This window comes from Solanum verrucosum, unplaced genomic scaffold (assembly GCF_900185275.1).
Source record: "Solanum verrucosum unplaced genomic scaffold, falcon-dt-bn FXZP01000094.1, whole genome shotgun sequence".
NCBI lineage: Eukaryota > Viridiplantae > Streptophyta > Magnoliopsida > Solanales > Solanaceae > Solanum > Solanum verrucosum.
In genome coordinates, this window is record NW_026019970.1 from 2091298 (window position 1) to 2109622 (window position 18325).

At 32.0% G+C, this 18325-nt stretch overlaps 1 protein-coding gene across 1 annotated transcript; it reads right to left on the reverse strand.

The window, feature by feature from the left end:
- Positions 1-147: 147 nt before the first annotated feature.
- On the reverse strand, positions 148-1501 carry LOC125817040 (uncharacterized protein At5g01610-like). Its single transcript, XM_049496629.1, has 3 exons — positions 1396-1501; positions 774-828; positions 148-530 (listed from the first exon to the last, which is right to left on the reverse strand). Exons 1-3 carry the CDS (start codon positions 1480-1482, stop codon positions 157-159), a joined length of 516 nt encoding a protein of 171 aa, XP_049352586.1. The 5' UTR covers positions 1483-1501; the 3' UTR covers positions 148-156.
- Between the last annotated feature and the right edge of the window lie 16824 nt (positions 1502-18325).

The following is an 18325-nucleotide window of genomic DNA, read 5'->3' on the forward strand; positions in this document are numbered from 1 at the left end:
ACGAACAATCAAGAAAGTCTAAAATATATGTGTAAAAAGAAGATCTCTCATAAAACGAAATTTTTTTATAAGTGAACTACAAAATCAACTCTCCCCAAATTTTATCGTATTATAATATGACAAACTTAATGTTTTATATATAGTTAGTTGGTCTCACTAAAATTTGTCTATCCCAATTCCATCTCTTATTGCTTCATATGCATTTCTTGGACGTGTTCTCCTCAATCCAGCAGTGAAATGAATTTCTGTTTGTTCAAACAAAATAACACTAACTGTTATAAAAAGGAACATCACTTTTGTTTTCATTCCTTCTATTTCATCTAACTTTCCCTTCTCTATATGTGCACTAACTGTATTATTGAATCTTACTATCGATGCATCTCTGTATGTAATTTCACATATCTCAGGTAGATGGACAGTAAGTTTCTTTGTCTCTTCGTTAAACTCATAGTTTGTTGCTTCGCGAGGGAAAATTCCCGCTGGAATTTCATACTCCTTTAGTAGCTCTGGTAATGGCCTTTGTGTTTTTCCTACAAAATCAACATGAATAGTAGGGGATGATATCAACATCCTTAAGTGTACATGTACAAAATAATATAACTATGTAACTAAAAGTATAGTATGTAACTTTAACTTTTAGATGAGATAGTCACAAATTTCAAAATTATATCAGAGCAATAAGGGGATACCGAGGGAGTTTGAGGGGGAGGTAAAGAAAGGAGTAATTAAGTAAATAAAATGTACACTGGCTAACAATTTAAACTTACACTAACCTTTCATTTTGTTCACAAGCTTTTTGGTTCCTCCAGTAATACTGTTTTGCAAGTTCTAATTTTGAAGGGGAAAAAAGGTCAGAATGAAGAAAATAAAACAAAAAAGAAGAATTCCATGTAGCCACAACTATATAGAAGATGGTAACATTATTGTTTAAGATGACTATCCATTTGGTTCCTCCAACAATTTTATGTGCTTTACTACCATGTTTTAAAAAAAAAAACAAATTATTGTCAATGCCAACAAAGGCATCTGTATTAGAATCTTGATAGATAGATCAATGAATTTCGAATATCAAATAATTATAAATAATAAAACTCAACAAAGTCCCATATTCCCAATTCTCATATCCCCATCTTGTTTCTCCTCAATTCTGTTATTCTCATGTGTAAGTAAATAATTTTTTTCCCTCCAAATTAGATTACAAGAAAGAAACTAGATCACAAAAAACTCTAGAACAAACATGTATGCTATTAAAGAAAAAAACAAAATTTCATATGAATTCTATAAATATTTATAGAACCTCTAAAAGACAATAAAATTCAATCTTCATTACCAAATCATAAATTAAACAAATCTAAATAATGAAATAAAAAAAATTTAAAAAAGAAAATTGCGTACGTTAAGATCATTGGTGACGGAATTGAATTCCTTGCCAGCTTTCTGACCAATCAAATACGAACCTGCCTTGTTCATCACCATATCCATCGCTAATTGTTATTATTATGTTGTCTAAATCTCTTTATTTCTTTTTCTTCGAATTGGATCTACACAATTTTTTCGATACTTTTATCTCTTTTTTCTTTGGAAAAAGTTAAATATCTATGGATTATAAATCATTAATGATTTCGTATTTAGAAATTATAGAATTCTTATTTTTGTCTTCTCTTAGCACAATTGAGAAAGAAAAGGGGAGGGTGTATGAGCAAGAATTTTCGGTAGCTAATTATGATATAACCAATCCTTTTCTAGCGGATTGAACTAAATATGAGGATCAAAATTCATATTAACATTTTTTAATATGTTAATATGTTAAATAACCTCCGAACTATCGTAAATGGTATGCAGATACCCTCCTTCATACTTTTGGGACATAGGTGCTCCTACCGTCTAAAAACTAGAGCATATATACTCTAACGGAAGACTAAATAGGGACACATGGCACAATCTTATCCGTCGATCCGATATTTAATAAATGTTGGATCGGTGGATAAGATTATGACACGTGTATAAAAGGTATATATGCTCTAGTTTTTCGACGGCGAGAGCACCAATGTCCCAAAAGTATGACAGAGGGTATTTGCATACCATTTACGATAATTCGGAGGTATATTTGTCCTTTTTCCCTTACAAAAATGCAAGAGTAGAAAAAACTTCTTGAACAATCAAATACAGAAGCATTAGCAGCTCATGACATGAAATAATCATATTTCTCCCTTTACATGATTTTTTATGTAGGCACTACAAATTTCAATGACTTTGCTTCCATGCTCTTTTTCCTACAAAAGCAAACACAATAATAAAACCAAATAAATAAATAAGTAAAGCAATAGAATTTGAAATATCTCCCACCAAACGCCTAATTTAACTTCCCAATCCTGCCTATGCTATGCTTCGCCCCAAAAATTTCTTCACTCTATAGATCCGTTGCAACGCAATTCTTTTTGGGCCTCTACCCAACAAAATGGAGAATTTTCGTAAATAGCAATTCAAATAAATTTAATTATGTTCTATTGCTATAGTTTGCATATTTACGGTGTAGTTACAGTTTAAACTGCCTCATTTGTATAATTTGTGGATTTGTATAATTCGCAGGTGAGTTTGTATAATTCACGGGTACATTTGTATAATTGAGTTATTTTTGTATAAACTCGAAATAACAAATGTAAACACACACAAACATCTGAACTTTAAACAGTTATACAAATTATATTATACAAAATAACAATATACAAAAGTTATACAAATTATATTATACACATTCTGAATTATACAAACTCGAAATCCCATCCCACGTAATTATTACTGAATGCTGGTTGTGAATGGTAATTAACTTAAACTATAGCTATGATGACTAATTAAATAATTAATATATGTTTGCTTAACCATGTAATTTTTCCTAAAATAAAATAGTCATGTAAATAAATAAAAAAACGTATTCACCTTATTAATTGGGAAAATTGTGGAGGCTTAGGCATTCGAAAAGTCTTTGGAGAAAATATTGTCATGTTTAGCCAGTCTTAATTGATAACTTTCCATGCCACTACTTCCCTCTAAGTGCAACTAGCTAGTACTCTTAATGACAGTTTATTTGACCCTAACTTAAGTTGAACATTTGACAAAAAATACTGATATATATTCTCATTAAAGTTATCGTTTCATAACCATTTATTTTTATTCATATGTATTAAAATAAAGATGACATTTTCTATTTTATTAAAGAATCAATGACTAAGTAAGTATATAATTTATACTTTTTCGTTGTCTTCCTATATTTTTTTAAGGTATGTATCTAGTCAAACTACATCATATAAATTGAGTCGGATGGAGTATAAGTTTAGCGAGATGATAATTAGCAAGTTAATCTTTTCATAATACTTTGTTATATGAGAAACTCGTGTGAAATTATGCACATACGAAAAAAATAATAGACAATAGAAATATTTTTTAAATTGTTTGATTGAGTCTAAATTTGTGATTTTAAATATATTATTAGCATTAATATGATTATAAGAACATATTACTAAATTTAAAATTAAAAGATAAAATTAAATTACTTTTAAATATAAGAACTTCCCGCTTTTTAAGACATGAGAAAAAAAAAAGTTTCACATAATTCAATGTGAAATAACGATCACACAAACCAAATAATTAAGAAAAAATAAAAGAAGAAACACATTTTATTAAGTGGTGAGTGGGGGATTTGGCCAATAAGGTATGTTCTATAAGATTGATTATATGAAGACTTTGAAATGGTCATTTAGATGACAATATCAATAAATTCTTCAACCTTATCATTTGAAAAGCCAGCTCTCACGTCAACTATAAATAGTGATGGCATTCATTTGTTTTGGGTACAAAAAATATAGAGTGCATAAAAATTTGTCAAAAAGAGAATATTTATTTGTTGAAAGGAGGAAATTTTTTTGTGGAGCTTTGGATTCAACTCTTGTCCAGTATTTGTTGAGTTATTCTTTGTAATTAGGTTTTCGTATTCTGGAGGGGACAATTCAAGAGGACTACTGTTGGACGGTTGAAAACATTTGCTGCAGTGGGCTTGAATCTCCTTAAAGAGAGTGAGATATCTGCGCCACATCCTGAAGATATTTTTATTTCTTCGTTTTATTTTCAATTGTAATCTTGTAATTTTCACCAACAATTTTAAGGAGAAATGGCTACAATTGAAAAACTCACGAATGTCAAGATGGGAGATATTAACAAGCCATTTTGGCTCAATTGTAACCATTACAAGAGATGGAAGGGCAAAGTATTTTTCTACTTAAGTCTTCTCAATGTTTCTTATGTGTTAACAAAGAAAAATCCTAATGAAGTTGATTACACCTCCATAAATGATGATGAACTTATTTCGCATCATGATCAGAAAGTGAAAAAGTACGATGGTGATTTCTACAAGTGTTGGTCATATATTCTTAATTGTTATGATAGAACTTACTCTAGTTCAAAGAAAATTCAAAAAGCATTGTAGAGTAAGTATCGTATTGAAGAGGTTGGAGCGAAAACATTTGTGGCTAGTAAGTTTTTTTCATTTTCAAATGGTGGACAACAAATCAGTGGTAGATCAAGCTCAAGACTTAATACTGATTAATGGAGAGCTCACGTCCGAAGAGATCAAAATATGAGATAACCTTATTGTTTGTGGTATAGTAGATAAACTTCTACTTTCTTGAAAGGAATTTAAAAAAACTATGCGCCACAAACAAAAGGAAACCTCTCTTGAAACATTGATAATAAAAATCTGCGTGGAAGAGGAGGCAATGGGCCAAGATGCACTTTTACAATTAGAAGAGAGTAACAACACAATGAAGGTAAATTTAATTACTTCAAGTAATGCTACTCCTGAATCTCACAAAAACACTTCTATGAAGCCTAAGAAGAAAAATTTTAAGAAAGATAATGGTAGACCTCCCAACAAAAATAGTGATAGAAATAACCAAGCAGAAAAATCAACAAGTTCAAGATAAGGGACCATACTTTGTTTGTGGCAAGAGTGGACGTATTGCTTGATTTTGTAAATTCCAAAAATGTGGTCCTACTCAAGTGCTTGGAATGGGAGATGTCGAATTGTGTTTTACCTCTGAAAATGTGTTAACTTTGAAAGATATACTTTATACTCTTTCCATGATTTTTTATGTCTAGTTTTTTTCTTAATAAATTACTCTTTAAACAGAATATTGTATCGGATCAACATGTATTTATAAAAAAAGATATTTTTGTGGAAAAGTGGTATGCTTATGATGGGATGTTCAAACTGAATGTTGAAATGCTTTCTTCGACTAATTTTTGGTATGCTCATCTGTGTCATATTAATGATCGTTATGTTGGAATCATGAGTAGTTTAGGATTAAACCCAATGATTAAAAATAATTTCGAAAAGTGTGAGACTTGTAGTAAAGTCAAAATCACTAAAAGGCTTTATTTTCAAGTTGAATGAAAAACTGATTTATTGGAATTAATTCATACTGATATTTGTAAACTTGGATGAATTTTAACTCGTGGAGAAAATATATATTTTATCACTTTCATTGATAATTTTTCTAAGTTATGTATGTTACTTGATGAAAAATAAAAGTGTTGATTTTAAATTTTTTTAAATCTATCTTCATGAGGTTGATAATCAATTTGGAAGAAAAATAAAAAAGGACTAATGTGATAGAGGTCGTGAATATGAGTCAAATGAGTTTAGTTCTTTTTTAGATCATTGAGATTAATTCATGAAAGTACACCTCCTTATTCTCATGCATCTAATGGTGTAGCGGAAAGGAAAAATAAAACTTTGATTGAATTGACTAATGTCACGCTTATTGGGTCACGTGTACCATTAAATTTATGGGGTGAAGCTATTTTGACTACTTGTTATGTGTTGAATTGTATGCCTCATAAAAAGTCTAAATTGACACATTTTGAATTGTGGAAAGGTCACAAGTCAAGTTTGGGATATTTAAGAGCTTGGGGTCTTCTAGCCTTTGTGAGACTAATGGAACCCAAGATTACACAGTTGGGTACTACTTGTGCTTTTCTTGGTTATACTTCAAATAGTACAAACTATAGACTTTTTAATCTTGAAGATAATATTATAATAGAATCGGATGATACTATTTTTCATGAAAATAAATTTCATTTTGATTCTAAAATAGTGGGGGTCAAAGGATTGAACAAAATATGTTGTCACTACCTAGTTCTTTTACTCTTACTTTGAAAAATAAAGAAATCGATGATTTCGAGTTAAGAAAAAGTAAAAAAGCTAGAGCAGATTTTTTTTTTGATCCCGAGTTTTATGTGTTTAATGTTGGAGATGACCCTCTCACTTTGGAAGAAACTTTATCTTTACATGATTCTATTTTATGGAAAGAGGATGTAAAATGATAAAATGCAATCACTAATTTCTAATAAAACTTGAAAATTAGTTTATTTACCACGGGATTGTAAAATAATCTGTTGCAAATGGGTTACGAAAAAAGTTGAAACTCGATGAATCTATTGATAAATATAAGGCTAGACTAGTTGTAAAAAGTTTTACGCAACTAGAAGGCCTATAATTGTTTGATACTTTTTTTGCGGTAACTAGAATTACATCCATAAGACTTTTAACTGCTATGACTGCAATTTTTTATTTGTAAATTCATTAAATGGATGTAATTTTTTTTAAAAAAAATTGGAGACCTAAATGAGGAAATATATATGGATCAACCCGAATATTTTGTTGAAGCAGGCCAAGAAAGCAAAATGTGTAAACTTACTAAATCCCTATATGGCTTGAAACAGGCACCAAAGCAATGACAAGAAAAGTTTGATTTCAGCATGATTTAAAATGATTTAAAAAAGGCAAACGTACTCATTACCCCCCCGAACTTGAAGTTTTTTATACGGTGTACACCTAAACTAAATTCTGTTTTAATTACCCCCGAACTTGTTTATTCCTCCGTCGAGTACACCTTTATTGTCCACCTGGCGTAGAAATTGACAACACACTCTACTAGGCACGTGAGAAAGTGATTTCTTGCCACATCATAAAGCTGCAACAGTAAAAAACGTAAAATCTCCATTTTTCCTTAATATTTGACATATTTTAAAGATTTTTCTCTCTCTATTCTCTAACTATTTATTCTCCCTAATCCCTTCTCCCTTTTCAAATTTCAGAATTTTTCTCTCTTTTTTGTTTTAATTGCTCTTGCTAAATTCATGAATTATAATAGGAGACTTGTTTGTCTATGTGGGACTCCTCCAATTCTGAAAATTTCATGGACAAATGACAATTTCGGACGTAGATTTCTCGGTTGTAGACACTATGGGGTATGTATTGTTTCATATTTTTTTGCTTTTTGTTTGCCAAGTTCGTATTATGTAATTTTTTTAACTTTGATTTTATAAAATGCAGTCCTCATTTTGAAATAATTGTAAGTTTTTCGATTGGTATGATCCAGAATTTCCTAGTCAGGCGAATACTGTGATTTTGGGTCTGTTGAAGAAGACCAACAAACAAGAAAAACAGCTGAAGTGTAGAAGCATGTCAAAACTGATTTTGGGCATTAGTTTGATATGTAATGTGATATTGTTCGTTTATTTAGTGTGTCGTTGAATTTTTTTTTGTGAATGCAATTGTTATTAACGCAAGGTCTTTTGGTTCTAGGGTTCTCATTTTGTGGATTAGTTTGGTTTGGTGTTTTAGTGATGTATGTTTCTGCTGATTAAAGCTATATATATATATATATATATATATATATATATATATATATATATATATATATATCTTTGTGTATGTTCAATTGACTTGTCCTTTTTTCATAAAACTACAGTTACATGTAATTGGTATTATGATAACAAAACACGAAATAAGAACATAAAGGCATAACATAACTAGTGCTTTCTTGATCATCAAACACAAACATCATAGTGTTTCATTGTTTCAATCAACAACTACAATAACTTCAGTTAACCACCAAAACAAAAAACAGTTACTACTTTAAGTTTGGTTGAACAACCACACAAGCACCAAAACACAAAACAGATACTACTTTAAATTTGGTTGAACAACCACACAAGCACAAAATACAACCACACAACTAAGAAGTTTTCTTTGAGGGTGATTTTCCCTTGGCTTGTGCCGTTGTTTGAATTCCAACAGCTTTTGATCCGGTTTGAATATGACGCATAACATTTTGGACTTGAAGTTCTCTTTGAGTCATGGCCTGTTTGCCTTTCCACTTCAGTCCCTTGGTAGGTTTAAAACCAATATCACCTGTCACATGTGCAGAACTCACCACACCAATATTAACCCTCATACTGCTAGACAATCCTTGCTGCAATATTAACAACATAGTTATTTTGGGTCTCACATTTAAAAATATAATTTTGACAGTTTTATAAGATACTTACATTAATACATGTATATCCAGTATCAACAACAAATACACCTTGTCCAACCACTTTAGGCCTCTTCTTGTAACCACTTTCTGCACCTCTTCTTGTACCAGTCTTGCTGCTGCTTGCTCTTTCATATTGACCTCTACCCCTCTTTTTCCCAGTGGCGGACTAATGTGAGTAGAAAAAGAATACAACAAGAGACTAAATTAATAAGTAACCTAATCTAATTTATAAAAGCAAATTAATGTGAATGTACCTCTTGAGTGGGTGTTGGTGTAGACTTAGGTTTAGGATTTTTTGGACAATATCTCTAGTTATGATTTGCTCCTTTGCAAATTGAACATGTCATTACTGTCCCCATTCTTGGCAACTTCTCAGCTTTTCTCACTTCACCTATTTCTCTTCTTCTATTCTTTGGTGGCCTACCAGGCATTTGCCTTGCCTCAGGTGGTTCAACCATTAGGTTTCTGGTTTCAAGCACATTTTCATGTTTGGGATTGGTTGAATGAAATGAGAATATGTCTTTAGATATGTCTCTTTTCTATACCAGCTTGAAATTGCTTGTGATGCATCCATGTTCAAGTGGTCCATTGCTGCTATACCATGTGCACATGGGATACCTTTTAATTCCCAAGATCTGCAACTACATTTCTGTTGACCCAAGTTCACAGTATGTTTGTCTACCCCTTCTAACACTTCAAATCCATCATCACCATTTCATTCAATGTTGTACTGCATTGATCTTGTTACATTGATATTGAATACCATCATTGCCATTGGAGATATTCCATCTGTCCATGTTTCAGCAAATTCTCTTGACTTACTCACCCTGCTAATCACCTTAACTATAATTTCTTCCAACATAGTTACAATAGTCTTGTTCCTAGGTCCCAAGATCCAAGCATTGAAACTCTCTGCCATGTTGTTATCTATACTATCACATTTTGAAAAAGTTTGGAAAAAAGCTTTGCACCATTTCTCCTTATTGTATTTGATAAGGGCTTCAACTATACCTTTTCCTAACTTAGATAGGGCATTTATATTGTACTTAAATTGTGCCTCAAATGTTAATCTAGCACAAGCCAAAAATTTTGTCCTTCTCTCTATGCCTCTGAAGTTTTGTGACTAATTTGCTAATATGTGTCTAGCACACATTCTGTGCTCACATTCTGGAAATAGTTCATCTACAGTAGCTATTAGTCCCTGTAGTTGCAAAACAAAATAATAAAAATAGTTAAATTTTGATCAAATTAAATTAAAGATAAACAAAAAAAAAGAAATTCAGTTACCTTTTGCATATCACTAACGATAGTGACCATCTCCTAGATTAAGATTATTTTGCAGAATGGTCATGAACCATTTCTATGTCAACTTGCTTTCAGTACAAATTATTGCCCATGCTATTGGATACATTTGGTTGTTTGCATCCTTAGCAACAACTATCAAAAGTTGACCCTTACAAATTCCTTTTAGAAAACACCCATCCAGCCCTATACATCTTCTGCATCCTTGTTGGAAACCCTTTTTCATAGCATCAAAACATATATAAAATGAGTGAAACTGTTTCATCCCATTTTCTGATTCTGAATCTTTAAGCTTCACAATACAAGTACTACCAGGATTTGTTTGGAGTAACACATCCCTGTAGTTTAGGATTCTGTTAAATTCTGCCACATGATCCCACATAATTTCCTTTAAAATAATTTTTCTTGTTTTTAAACAAACTGTCTTGCCTACATGAACATTCAACTCTTTCCTCACCAAATCTTGTATTTCCCACCCTTTTATACTAGGTTGAGAAATAATCCTATCTTTCAAATACTTACATAAAATTTTTGAATTAAACAAAATATTATTTGTAGTCCTAGTATATCTGTGCCTTGGGTTGTATGTCTTGATAGTGAAGTTCTCACTCCTCCCTTCCTTGCTTGCATACAACAGCCATGGACAATCACTTTTACACTTGGCTCTTACTCTAGTACTCTCATTCACATACTTGTCTAACTCAACTCCTTTTTTTATAGCATATTTTGTAACTACCTCTCTAAATTCCTTTACACTTTCAAATACCAAACCACACTGCCATATTACAACATCACAAGTAGAATCATCTATCACTCTATTACTCTTCTTTCTTCCCCTTAAACTCCCTCCTTCAAGTTCATCATCAGAAACAGGTTCTTCTTCATCACTTTGAAAACTATCACAATCAGAACTGTCATAGTATGGCTCATCTTCTGTTAGCTTACCCTTGAATTTATTTTTGCCTTTTTCAATATCCTCATACCCTTCATCAAGTCCAACTTCACCTAAAAACCCTTTTGTTTTTTTCCTTCTTCTTTCTCCTCCTACTTTCTTTAAACTTTCTCACATCTTCCTTAACAATCCTCAACTCCTCATGCACATCACTTCCATAGTCAATAGATTGGTCAGAACAAATAGAATCACTGTCTATGTCTTCCTCTGCATTTTCTTGGGCACTTGGTTCAACTTCTTCTTGAATAGAAGGTTCAGTTCCTTGTTGGACAGTAGGTTCACCTTCTTCTTCAGTATCAGTCCAATCTATTGAAGAATAATCATCATCAGTTTCTTGTTGGACCCTTGCAACCCCATCATTCTCAACTCTTTCACTAGATGGAAAGGAAGAAGAGGAACCTAACCCTAGATCTGTTTTTTTTTGGCTGTGCAGTTAAAGAACCATCAGATTCCCATGTGCATTAAAAGACTCAACCACTTGACTTAAAGATTGACTAATTTGACCTTCATTGGGACCCACATCCTCCATAATAGTGTCATCACATAAATATCTATTGTGTCCCCATCATGCATAAATAATGCAATGTTACAAATGTCCATGTCATTTTGTAATTCCACCAGATCACCCCCTAGAGGCTTAGCATAAGTTTTTCCTAACTTACTAATCCCAAAAGACTTAGCATAATCTGCATGTTCAGGAATTGACAAATGATCTTCATCCACATTCTCTACATATTCAGTCCTACCCCCAACATATATTGGACCTACCACACTCACCAAGATACCCCTAAATTTGAACATTAAATAGAGGTACTTAGTAGCCATAGTGTCAACCTATAACCACCAATAACAATCAATATATTGTACAAGGCAACAACAACAAAACATATGCAACAACAACAAAACAGAGGCAACAACACCAAAACAGAAGCAACAAAACCAAATTTAACTCATAAGCATATAATTATACAAGGAAATTATAATAAATAATACAAAAACATAATTGGTACTTAGTAGCCATATTACTCAACATCATACAAATATACATAAGGAAATTACAAAATACCCCACCATTTAACAATACCAAAATAGAATATTGAAATAAAAACCCTAGAATCTTAATTTTACTAAAAAGCCCTAATTTTTTGAACTAATTACCAGAAACCCTAATACTCATGCATGCATAAGCTGAACGACTTCATAATAATACATTCATTAAGTGAAATTTCTAGTTGAAAACCATAAAACCCCTAATCGGAAACTCAATCGGAAACTATGGCGAAACCCTAGTCAAATTACGGTGAAACCTTAAACGAAAAATAGGGCAAAATATAAATAAAAAAGTAAAGGAAACAAACAATAACACATCATAAGAGTGGATAATCACTTACTTGGTAACAATTTTAGACAAGATCGAAAGAAAATCGATCAATCGACCAAATGCTTCACGAAATCGAGCAAGCCTTCACGTCTAAGAACTGCAACTGACCCAAATCCGAAAAGAGTTCCGCGAAATCTACCCTTTACTCCGTCGATTACACTTCTTAGAGAGCCAAAAGTTTTGAAATATGTCGTCGTCCGTCGATTACACTTCTTACCAAAAGTTAGAGCTTAGTGAGAGGATTAGAGATTAGTCCGGAAGTTATAATTTAGGTGAAAAACCTGACATTTAATTATCTTGGTGGCTAAAATTTATCTAGGTGGCTAATATTTATCTAGGTGTCATGCATGTGTAGACACGATTGGAGTGATCGGACAATAAATGTGTACTTGAGGGAGGAATAAACAAGTTCGAGGGGGGGGGGTAATTAAAATGGAATTTAGTTTAGATGTACACCGTATAAAAAGCTTCAAGTTCAGGGGGGTAATGAGTACTTTTGCCTTTTAAAAGCAAATGAGTGTGATAAGTGCATATATGATAAGTCTTGAAATCAATCACATGTTATTATTTGCCTATATGCTGATGATTTATTGATCTTTGGCTCTAACATGAATGTTATTAATGAAGGTAAAAATATATTTAAAATCCATTTTGATATGAAAGATTGTGAGGTAAATTTTATTCTTGGAATAAAAATTACAAGAACATGTGGTAGAATTTTCCTTGACCAATCACATTATGTTGAGAAAATTTTGAAAAAATATAACTTTCTTGATTGCAAGCATTTTGTACTCCTTTTGATTCAAATTTTCACTTGTTCCCTGTTCAAAGTGAAAATGATGTAATAAATCAAAAAGAATATGCTAGATTAATCGAAAGTTTGAGATGTATGACTGATTGCACTAGACCTGATATTGCTTATGCAGCAACGACGGAGCTATACCTTAACAAGGGTGGTCAGATGAACAACCTTCCTCGAAAAATATTTGCGAGTATATATTTTAAATATCAATATTTTTGGATATATACTAATTGTTGAATACCTTTAACATAGTAAAGAAAGATAACACAATGGTTAAGGTTGTTCAAATTTGTCTTGGAAGCTTGGGTTCGAGCCTAGGCTTAGGCGTTTTACTTTTAAAAAAATTAGTTCCGTTTTTTAAGTTAAAAAAATAAATAAAAGTAACGAAAATCCTAAGCAGAAAGGTTTATTTTTTACTTGTCCTAAAGTATGAACACCATTGACAAAAAATTTGGTTCCACCACTGTTATGCAGGTGGAGTACTTATCAAGTTCACAAGCAAGTCAGGTAATGAACATTGGCATGCTATAACAAGAGTTATGAGATATTTAATTGGACAAAAACTTATAGTTTGTTCTACAGAAAATATCTTGTTGTACTTGAAGGTTTTTCTAATGCAGATTGAAATACTTTATCAAGAGATTTTTGTTCTACTATTTGTTATATCTTTACTTTGGGTGGTGGTGCTATTTGTTGAAGATCAAAAAAGAAAATTATAATTGCTAACTTAATAATGGAAGCTAAACTAATTGTTTTAGCTAGCTTCAGCTAGTGAGGAAACAAATTGGTTGAGAGATTTATATTTCTGTGGAATAAAATAGTTGAATAATTTCATTCATGTCTTTCTATGTCATATACATGACTTTATATACATGAGAGATTGTTGAACAGAATCACCTAGATCCTATGAAATCTAGGATTCTATAAAAGCATATATTTTACAAAAAAATAAAGAGGAGAAAAGGATATTCTAGATTACAACATTTATCTTAAGATCTTAGAGGATCATCCTTTATCAGCCAACACTCTCCCTTAAGCGGGTGAATGAATATCTTCTATTCATTGCTTTCTTATTAGATCTTGAAACACATTATTTGGCAGTCATTTTGTTAAAACATCTGCCACATGATCTTTTGTTTATACAAATGACGTACAAATGAGTCCGCTATCTAATTTCTCCATAATGAAATGTCTAGATACCTCAATATTCTTAGTGCGATCATGTTGTACAGAATTATGAGTTATACTTATTGTTGATTTATTGTCACAATATAGTTTCATAGGTCCTTCTCATCTTATCTTCAAATTATCGAGGATTATCTTTAATCATAATAACTTACAAACTCCCATAACCATATATCTAAACTCAGATTCTGCACTTGATCTGGGTACTACATTTTATTTTTTACTCCTCCAAGTCACCAGATTTCCTCCTAAGAAAGTGCAATATCCAAAACTTGACCTTTGATCTACTAATGAACCAACATAGTCTCCATCAATATAAGCCTCTAAAACTATGTCTCCTTCTCTTTTGAATAGTATTCCTTTTGCTGGACTTCCCTTTAGATATTGTAGAATCTTGTTGATAGCTTGAAGATGCATTTTCTATGATCATGCATAAATTGGCTAACAACACTTGCAACAAAGAAAATATTCGGCTTTGTATGAGACAAGTAAATCAATTTATGTACAAGCCTTTATCTACCACAAAATCTTCTAGAGCATTGTACAATTTGTGATTATATTCAATTGGTATAGCCATTGGTTTACACCATAATTTTCTTATTTCTTTTAGCAAATCAAACACATATTTTTGTTGGAAAATAAAGATTCATTATTTTGAGTGTGCCACTTCGATTGTCAAAAAATACTTTAATTTTCCAAGCTCTTTGATTCAAATTCCTTCAATAAACACTTCTTCAAGTTTTGTAGCTCCTCTGAATCATTACATGCTACTATGATGTCATCTACATAAACCAATAATGCTGTCACATTTTCTGTTTTTGCGTGTCAATGAACAAGGTGTGGTCTCCTTGACTTAGTCGATATCCTAACTTGATCATAACCTTTGTAAATCTTCCAAACCATGCATAAGGTGATATCTTCCAAACCATGCATGATGTGATTTCTTTAATCCATAGAGTTCCTTCTTCAATCTACACACCATTCCCTTCTAGATTTCAAAATCAGATGGCACTTTCATATAGATCTCCTCATCTAAGTCTTCATATAAAAAAGTATTTTTTTTTACATCAAATGATTGTAGGTTTCAATTAAAAATTGCAGTCAATGATAATAAGGTTCTCAAAGTATTCATTTTTACCACATGAAAAAGTCTCCAAATGATCAATTTCATAGGTTTGTGTTTTACTGTTTGCTACCAAATGAGCTTTAGATCTTTATATGGAGCCATCTGACTTATATTTCACAGTAACATCCATCTGCATGCGACCAACTTTTTTCCTTTTGGTAATTCCACAATTTCCTAAATTTTATTTTTCTCCAACACTTCAATTTCAACCTTCATAGCTTTCTCCCACTCTATGTTTTCTAGTACTTCAGACAAATATTTGGGGATAGAAATTGTGTGGAGGTTACAAAGAAAAACTTTATGACTTGGGGGGGGGGGGGATATATTTTGATATGTCACGGAAAGGCTCAAAAGGTGTTGTGTCTAAGTTTTGGTTCCTTTTATGAGTGCAATTAGAAGGTCAAGGTCATTAGGTTGGTTAGGTTCTTCTTCATGATTAGTTTGGTTCTGTATTTCTGATAGTTCAACAGGTTCAAGATGGGTACTAAGAGCAGTAACCTTAGGAGATGATCAGTTAGCTTCTTTCTTCTGGAATAAACCTACAATGGTAGATTATTTTCTAGATCTCCATTATCTATATCCGGATTAGGAGACTCAATAAATTCATTTGAATTCAGAGACTCGGGTGACCGAAGAAATGATGACTCAGGCAAGAATTTGACACGACTAGAAATAAAAAAATAAAATAGTGACAAGTCTAGGGGTCCCTCTCCCTTCAATAACTCTCCTTGATTGTAAGAATGACCAAAAAAGGATTCACTCTTATCAAATGTAACATCAGGAAACAAAGAATTTCTTTGATGATGGTTGATAACACTTATCACCTTTTTGAGTAGGAGAATATCCTAAGAAAACACACTTAAAAACATGTAGGTCTAATTTGCCTCAATTTTGAGAATGAATATAAACATAGGCAACACTCCCAAAAATCTAGTAACCAATTTGTTGAAAATTTTAAAATTCAGAAAGAAATTTCTAAGAGTATCAAGCGGACTTTTAAAGTTCAAAATTCTCAACGGCATTTTGTTACTAAGATGTGTAGCAGTTAGGACAACTTCCCCTCAATACTGTTTTGGCACCCTTTTGTGAAACAATAGTGATCTAGTAATGTTATATAATAGACCATTTCTTCTCTCTGCTATTCCATTTTGTTGAGGAGTATTGACACATGAAGATTCATGAATAATCCACTCTTTTAGAAGAAAACAGAGAGGATTTGATTGAAGTTGTCTTTGGCATTATCAAATTGGAATCTTTACATAGGCACATTATATTGGGTTTTGATCAAATTAAAAAAAGTAGGATGAATTCGACTAAAATCTGATTTTTCTTCTTTAGAAAATAGATCCAAGTTACTCTTTTACAATCATCGATGAATGACACAAATCATCTAGCACTAGAAATATTAGGAATGGAAGAGGGTCTCCAAATATCACTATGAATAAGATAAAATGGATCTTTGACTTCTTTTGTGACTAATTAAATAGGAAATACGTTTGTGTTTTGCAATTTCACAATCATCACAATGTAAAGACTCAATAATCAAATATTTGAATAAAGATGGAAACATCATTTTGATTACATAAAAGGCTGGTTGACCTAATCGATGATGAGAAAACCATACTTTCTCTTTATTGGACATAACAGATTCAGACAAGAATAAACTAGATACGAAATTCTTAGTTATATCTTCACCACTGTGGACATCTTGACAATAAAGACCACATTTCTTACTAGCACGCCCAATCATCTTCTTTGTGTTCTGTTCCTGAAATAAACAATATGAAGGGAAGAAAATTACTTGGCATTTGAAATTTTTGGCATTTTCTAGTTAGAAATGAGATTTGCAAATAACTTTAAGTATCAAGAATTTCTCCGGTATATGTCTCTTTGTCCAAATACAATAATAACTGAACTATCAGCTATAATTATTTTTTATAACAAGGACAAGGGGAATATGATATGAAGAGATAAAGGGAATTGGTCATGTGATCAGTTGCCCTAGAATCAACCAGCTATATTGGAGAAATTTTGTCTGAGATATTAGTAACAAAAGAGCAAGAAATACATGTGAAGACCAATGAACAACTATATGTGTCTACTTTCCATCACTAATGTTTCTATTTGGAGGTCTACCATTGAGTCTCCAACATCTCTTGGGTGTGCCGATATTTTTTGTAATATGTGCAATATAGATTGTCCCTATTGAATGACGGTTTGAATGAACCCACAGGCTTGATGGTGCTCTCTCATTGTTAAACTTCAGATTCTTTTGGACTTGTTCCTTTTGCTAAAGAGCTGACCCTTCATTAATTTGAGTTTCAAGCATAACATTCTTCCATCCTTCTTCTGTATAATGGTCATTGTCTCATTCAATGATGACAAATCTTCTTTTCCTAAGATTAACACTCTCATGGAATCAAATTCTGCATTTAGCCCTGCAAGAAAATCATAAATCCTTTCTTTTCAATAATTTTTTTCAGAATTACAGAATCATCTTTACAATCCATTTGAATGCATTGATAATGATCCATTTATTTTCATAACCCCTGTAAAAAGTTAGAATATTTAGTGATAGGTCGATCTCCCTATTTTGCTGCAAAAAAAATATTTTTATTTCATAGATCCTGAAAACATCATGTACTTTAGAGTACGTCTCCTTCACTGCATCCTAAATTTCCTAAGCGGTGCTCAGTTAACATAATGTTATCGCTCATTTCTAAAAGCATAGAGTTCCAAAACCAAGACAACACCACCACATCATGTTCATCCCATGTATCAAACGTGGGGTATTCTTTAGATGGTTTTGTATCGAGAAGGTGTCGTATTTTCCCTTTACCCTTTAAAAATGTATGAATCAGTTGGGCCCATTTTAGGTAATATTTTCCATTCAACCGATAAGAGACTTAAATGTTTGCTAATCACCAGTTGAAATTGTTGAGATATTCTCTACAGTTGCAAAAACATTTCCAGAGGCTGGAATAGTTGCAACAATCACATATTCTGACATGGTTCTTGAATGATTTTGAATAAAGATAGAAAAAAAAGATTTTTTCAAGACAAGATGAATAAAACTAGTCAGGAAAAAGTCTAAAGCTCTGATAACATGTGAAAATTAGATAGTTGAATAATTTCATTTATGTCTTTCTATGTCATATACATAACTTTATATACATGGGAGATTATGGAATGAAATCAC

Excerpts from the sequence above, each read along its gene's own strand:
- LOC125817040 (XM_049496629.1), bottom strand. The coding sequence starts at position 1,482 with ATGGATATGGTGATGAACAAGGCAGGTTCGTATTTGATTGGTCAGAAA. Across the intron at positions 829-1,395 it reads CCGTCACCAATGATCTTAAC|AACTTGCAAAACAGTATTAC; the intron begins GTACGCAATTTT and ends CTTCAAAATTAG. Across the intron at positions 531-773 it reads GCTTGTGAACAAAATGAAAG|GAAAAACACAAAGGCCATTA; the intron begins GTTAGTGTAAGT and ends TTGATTTTGTAG.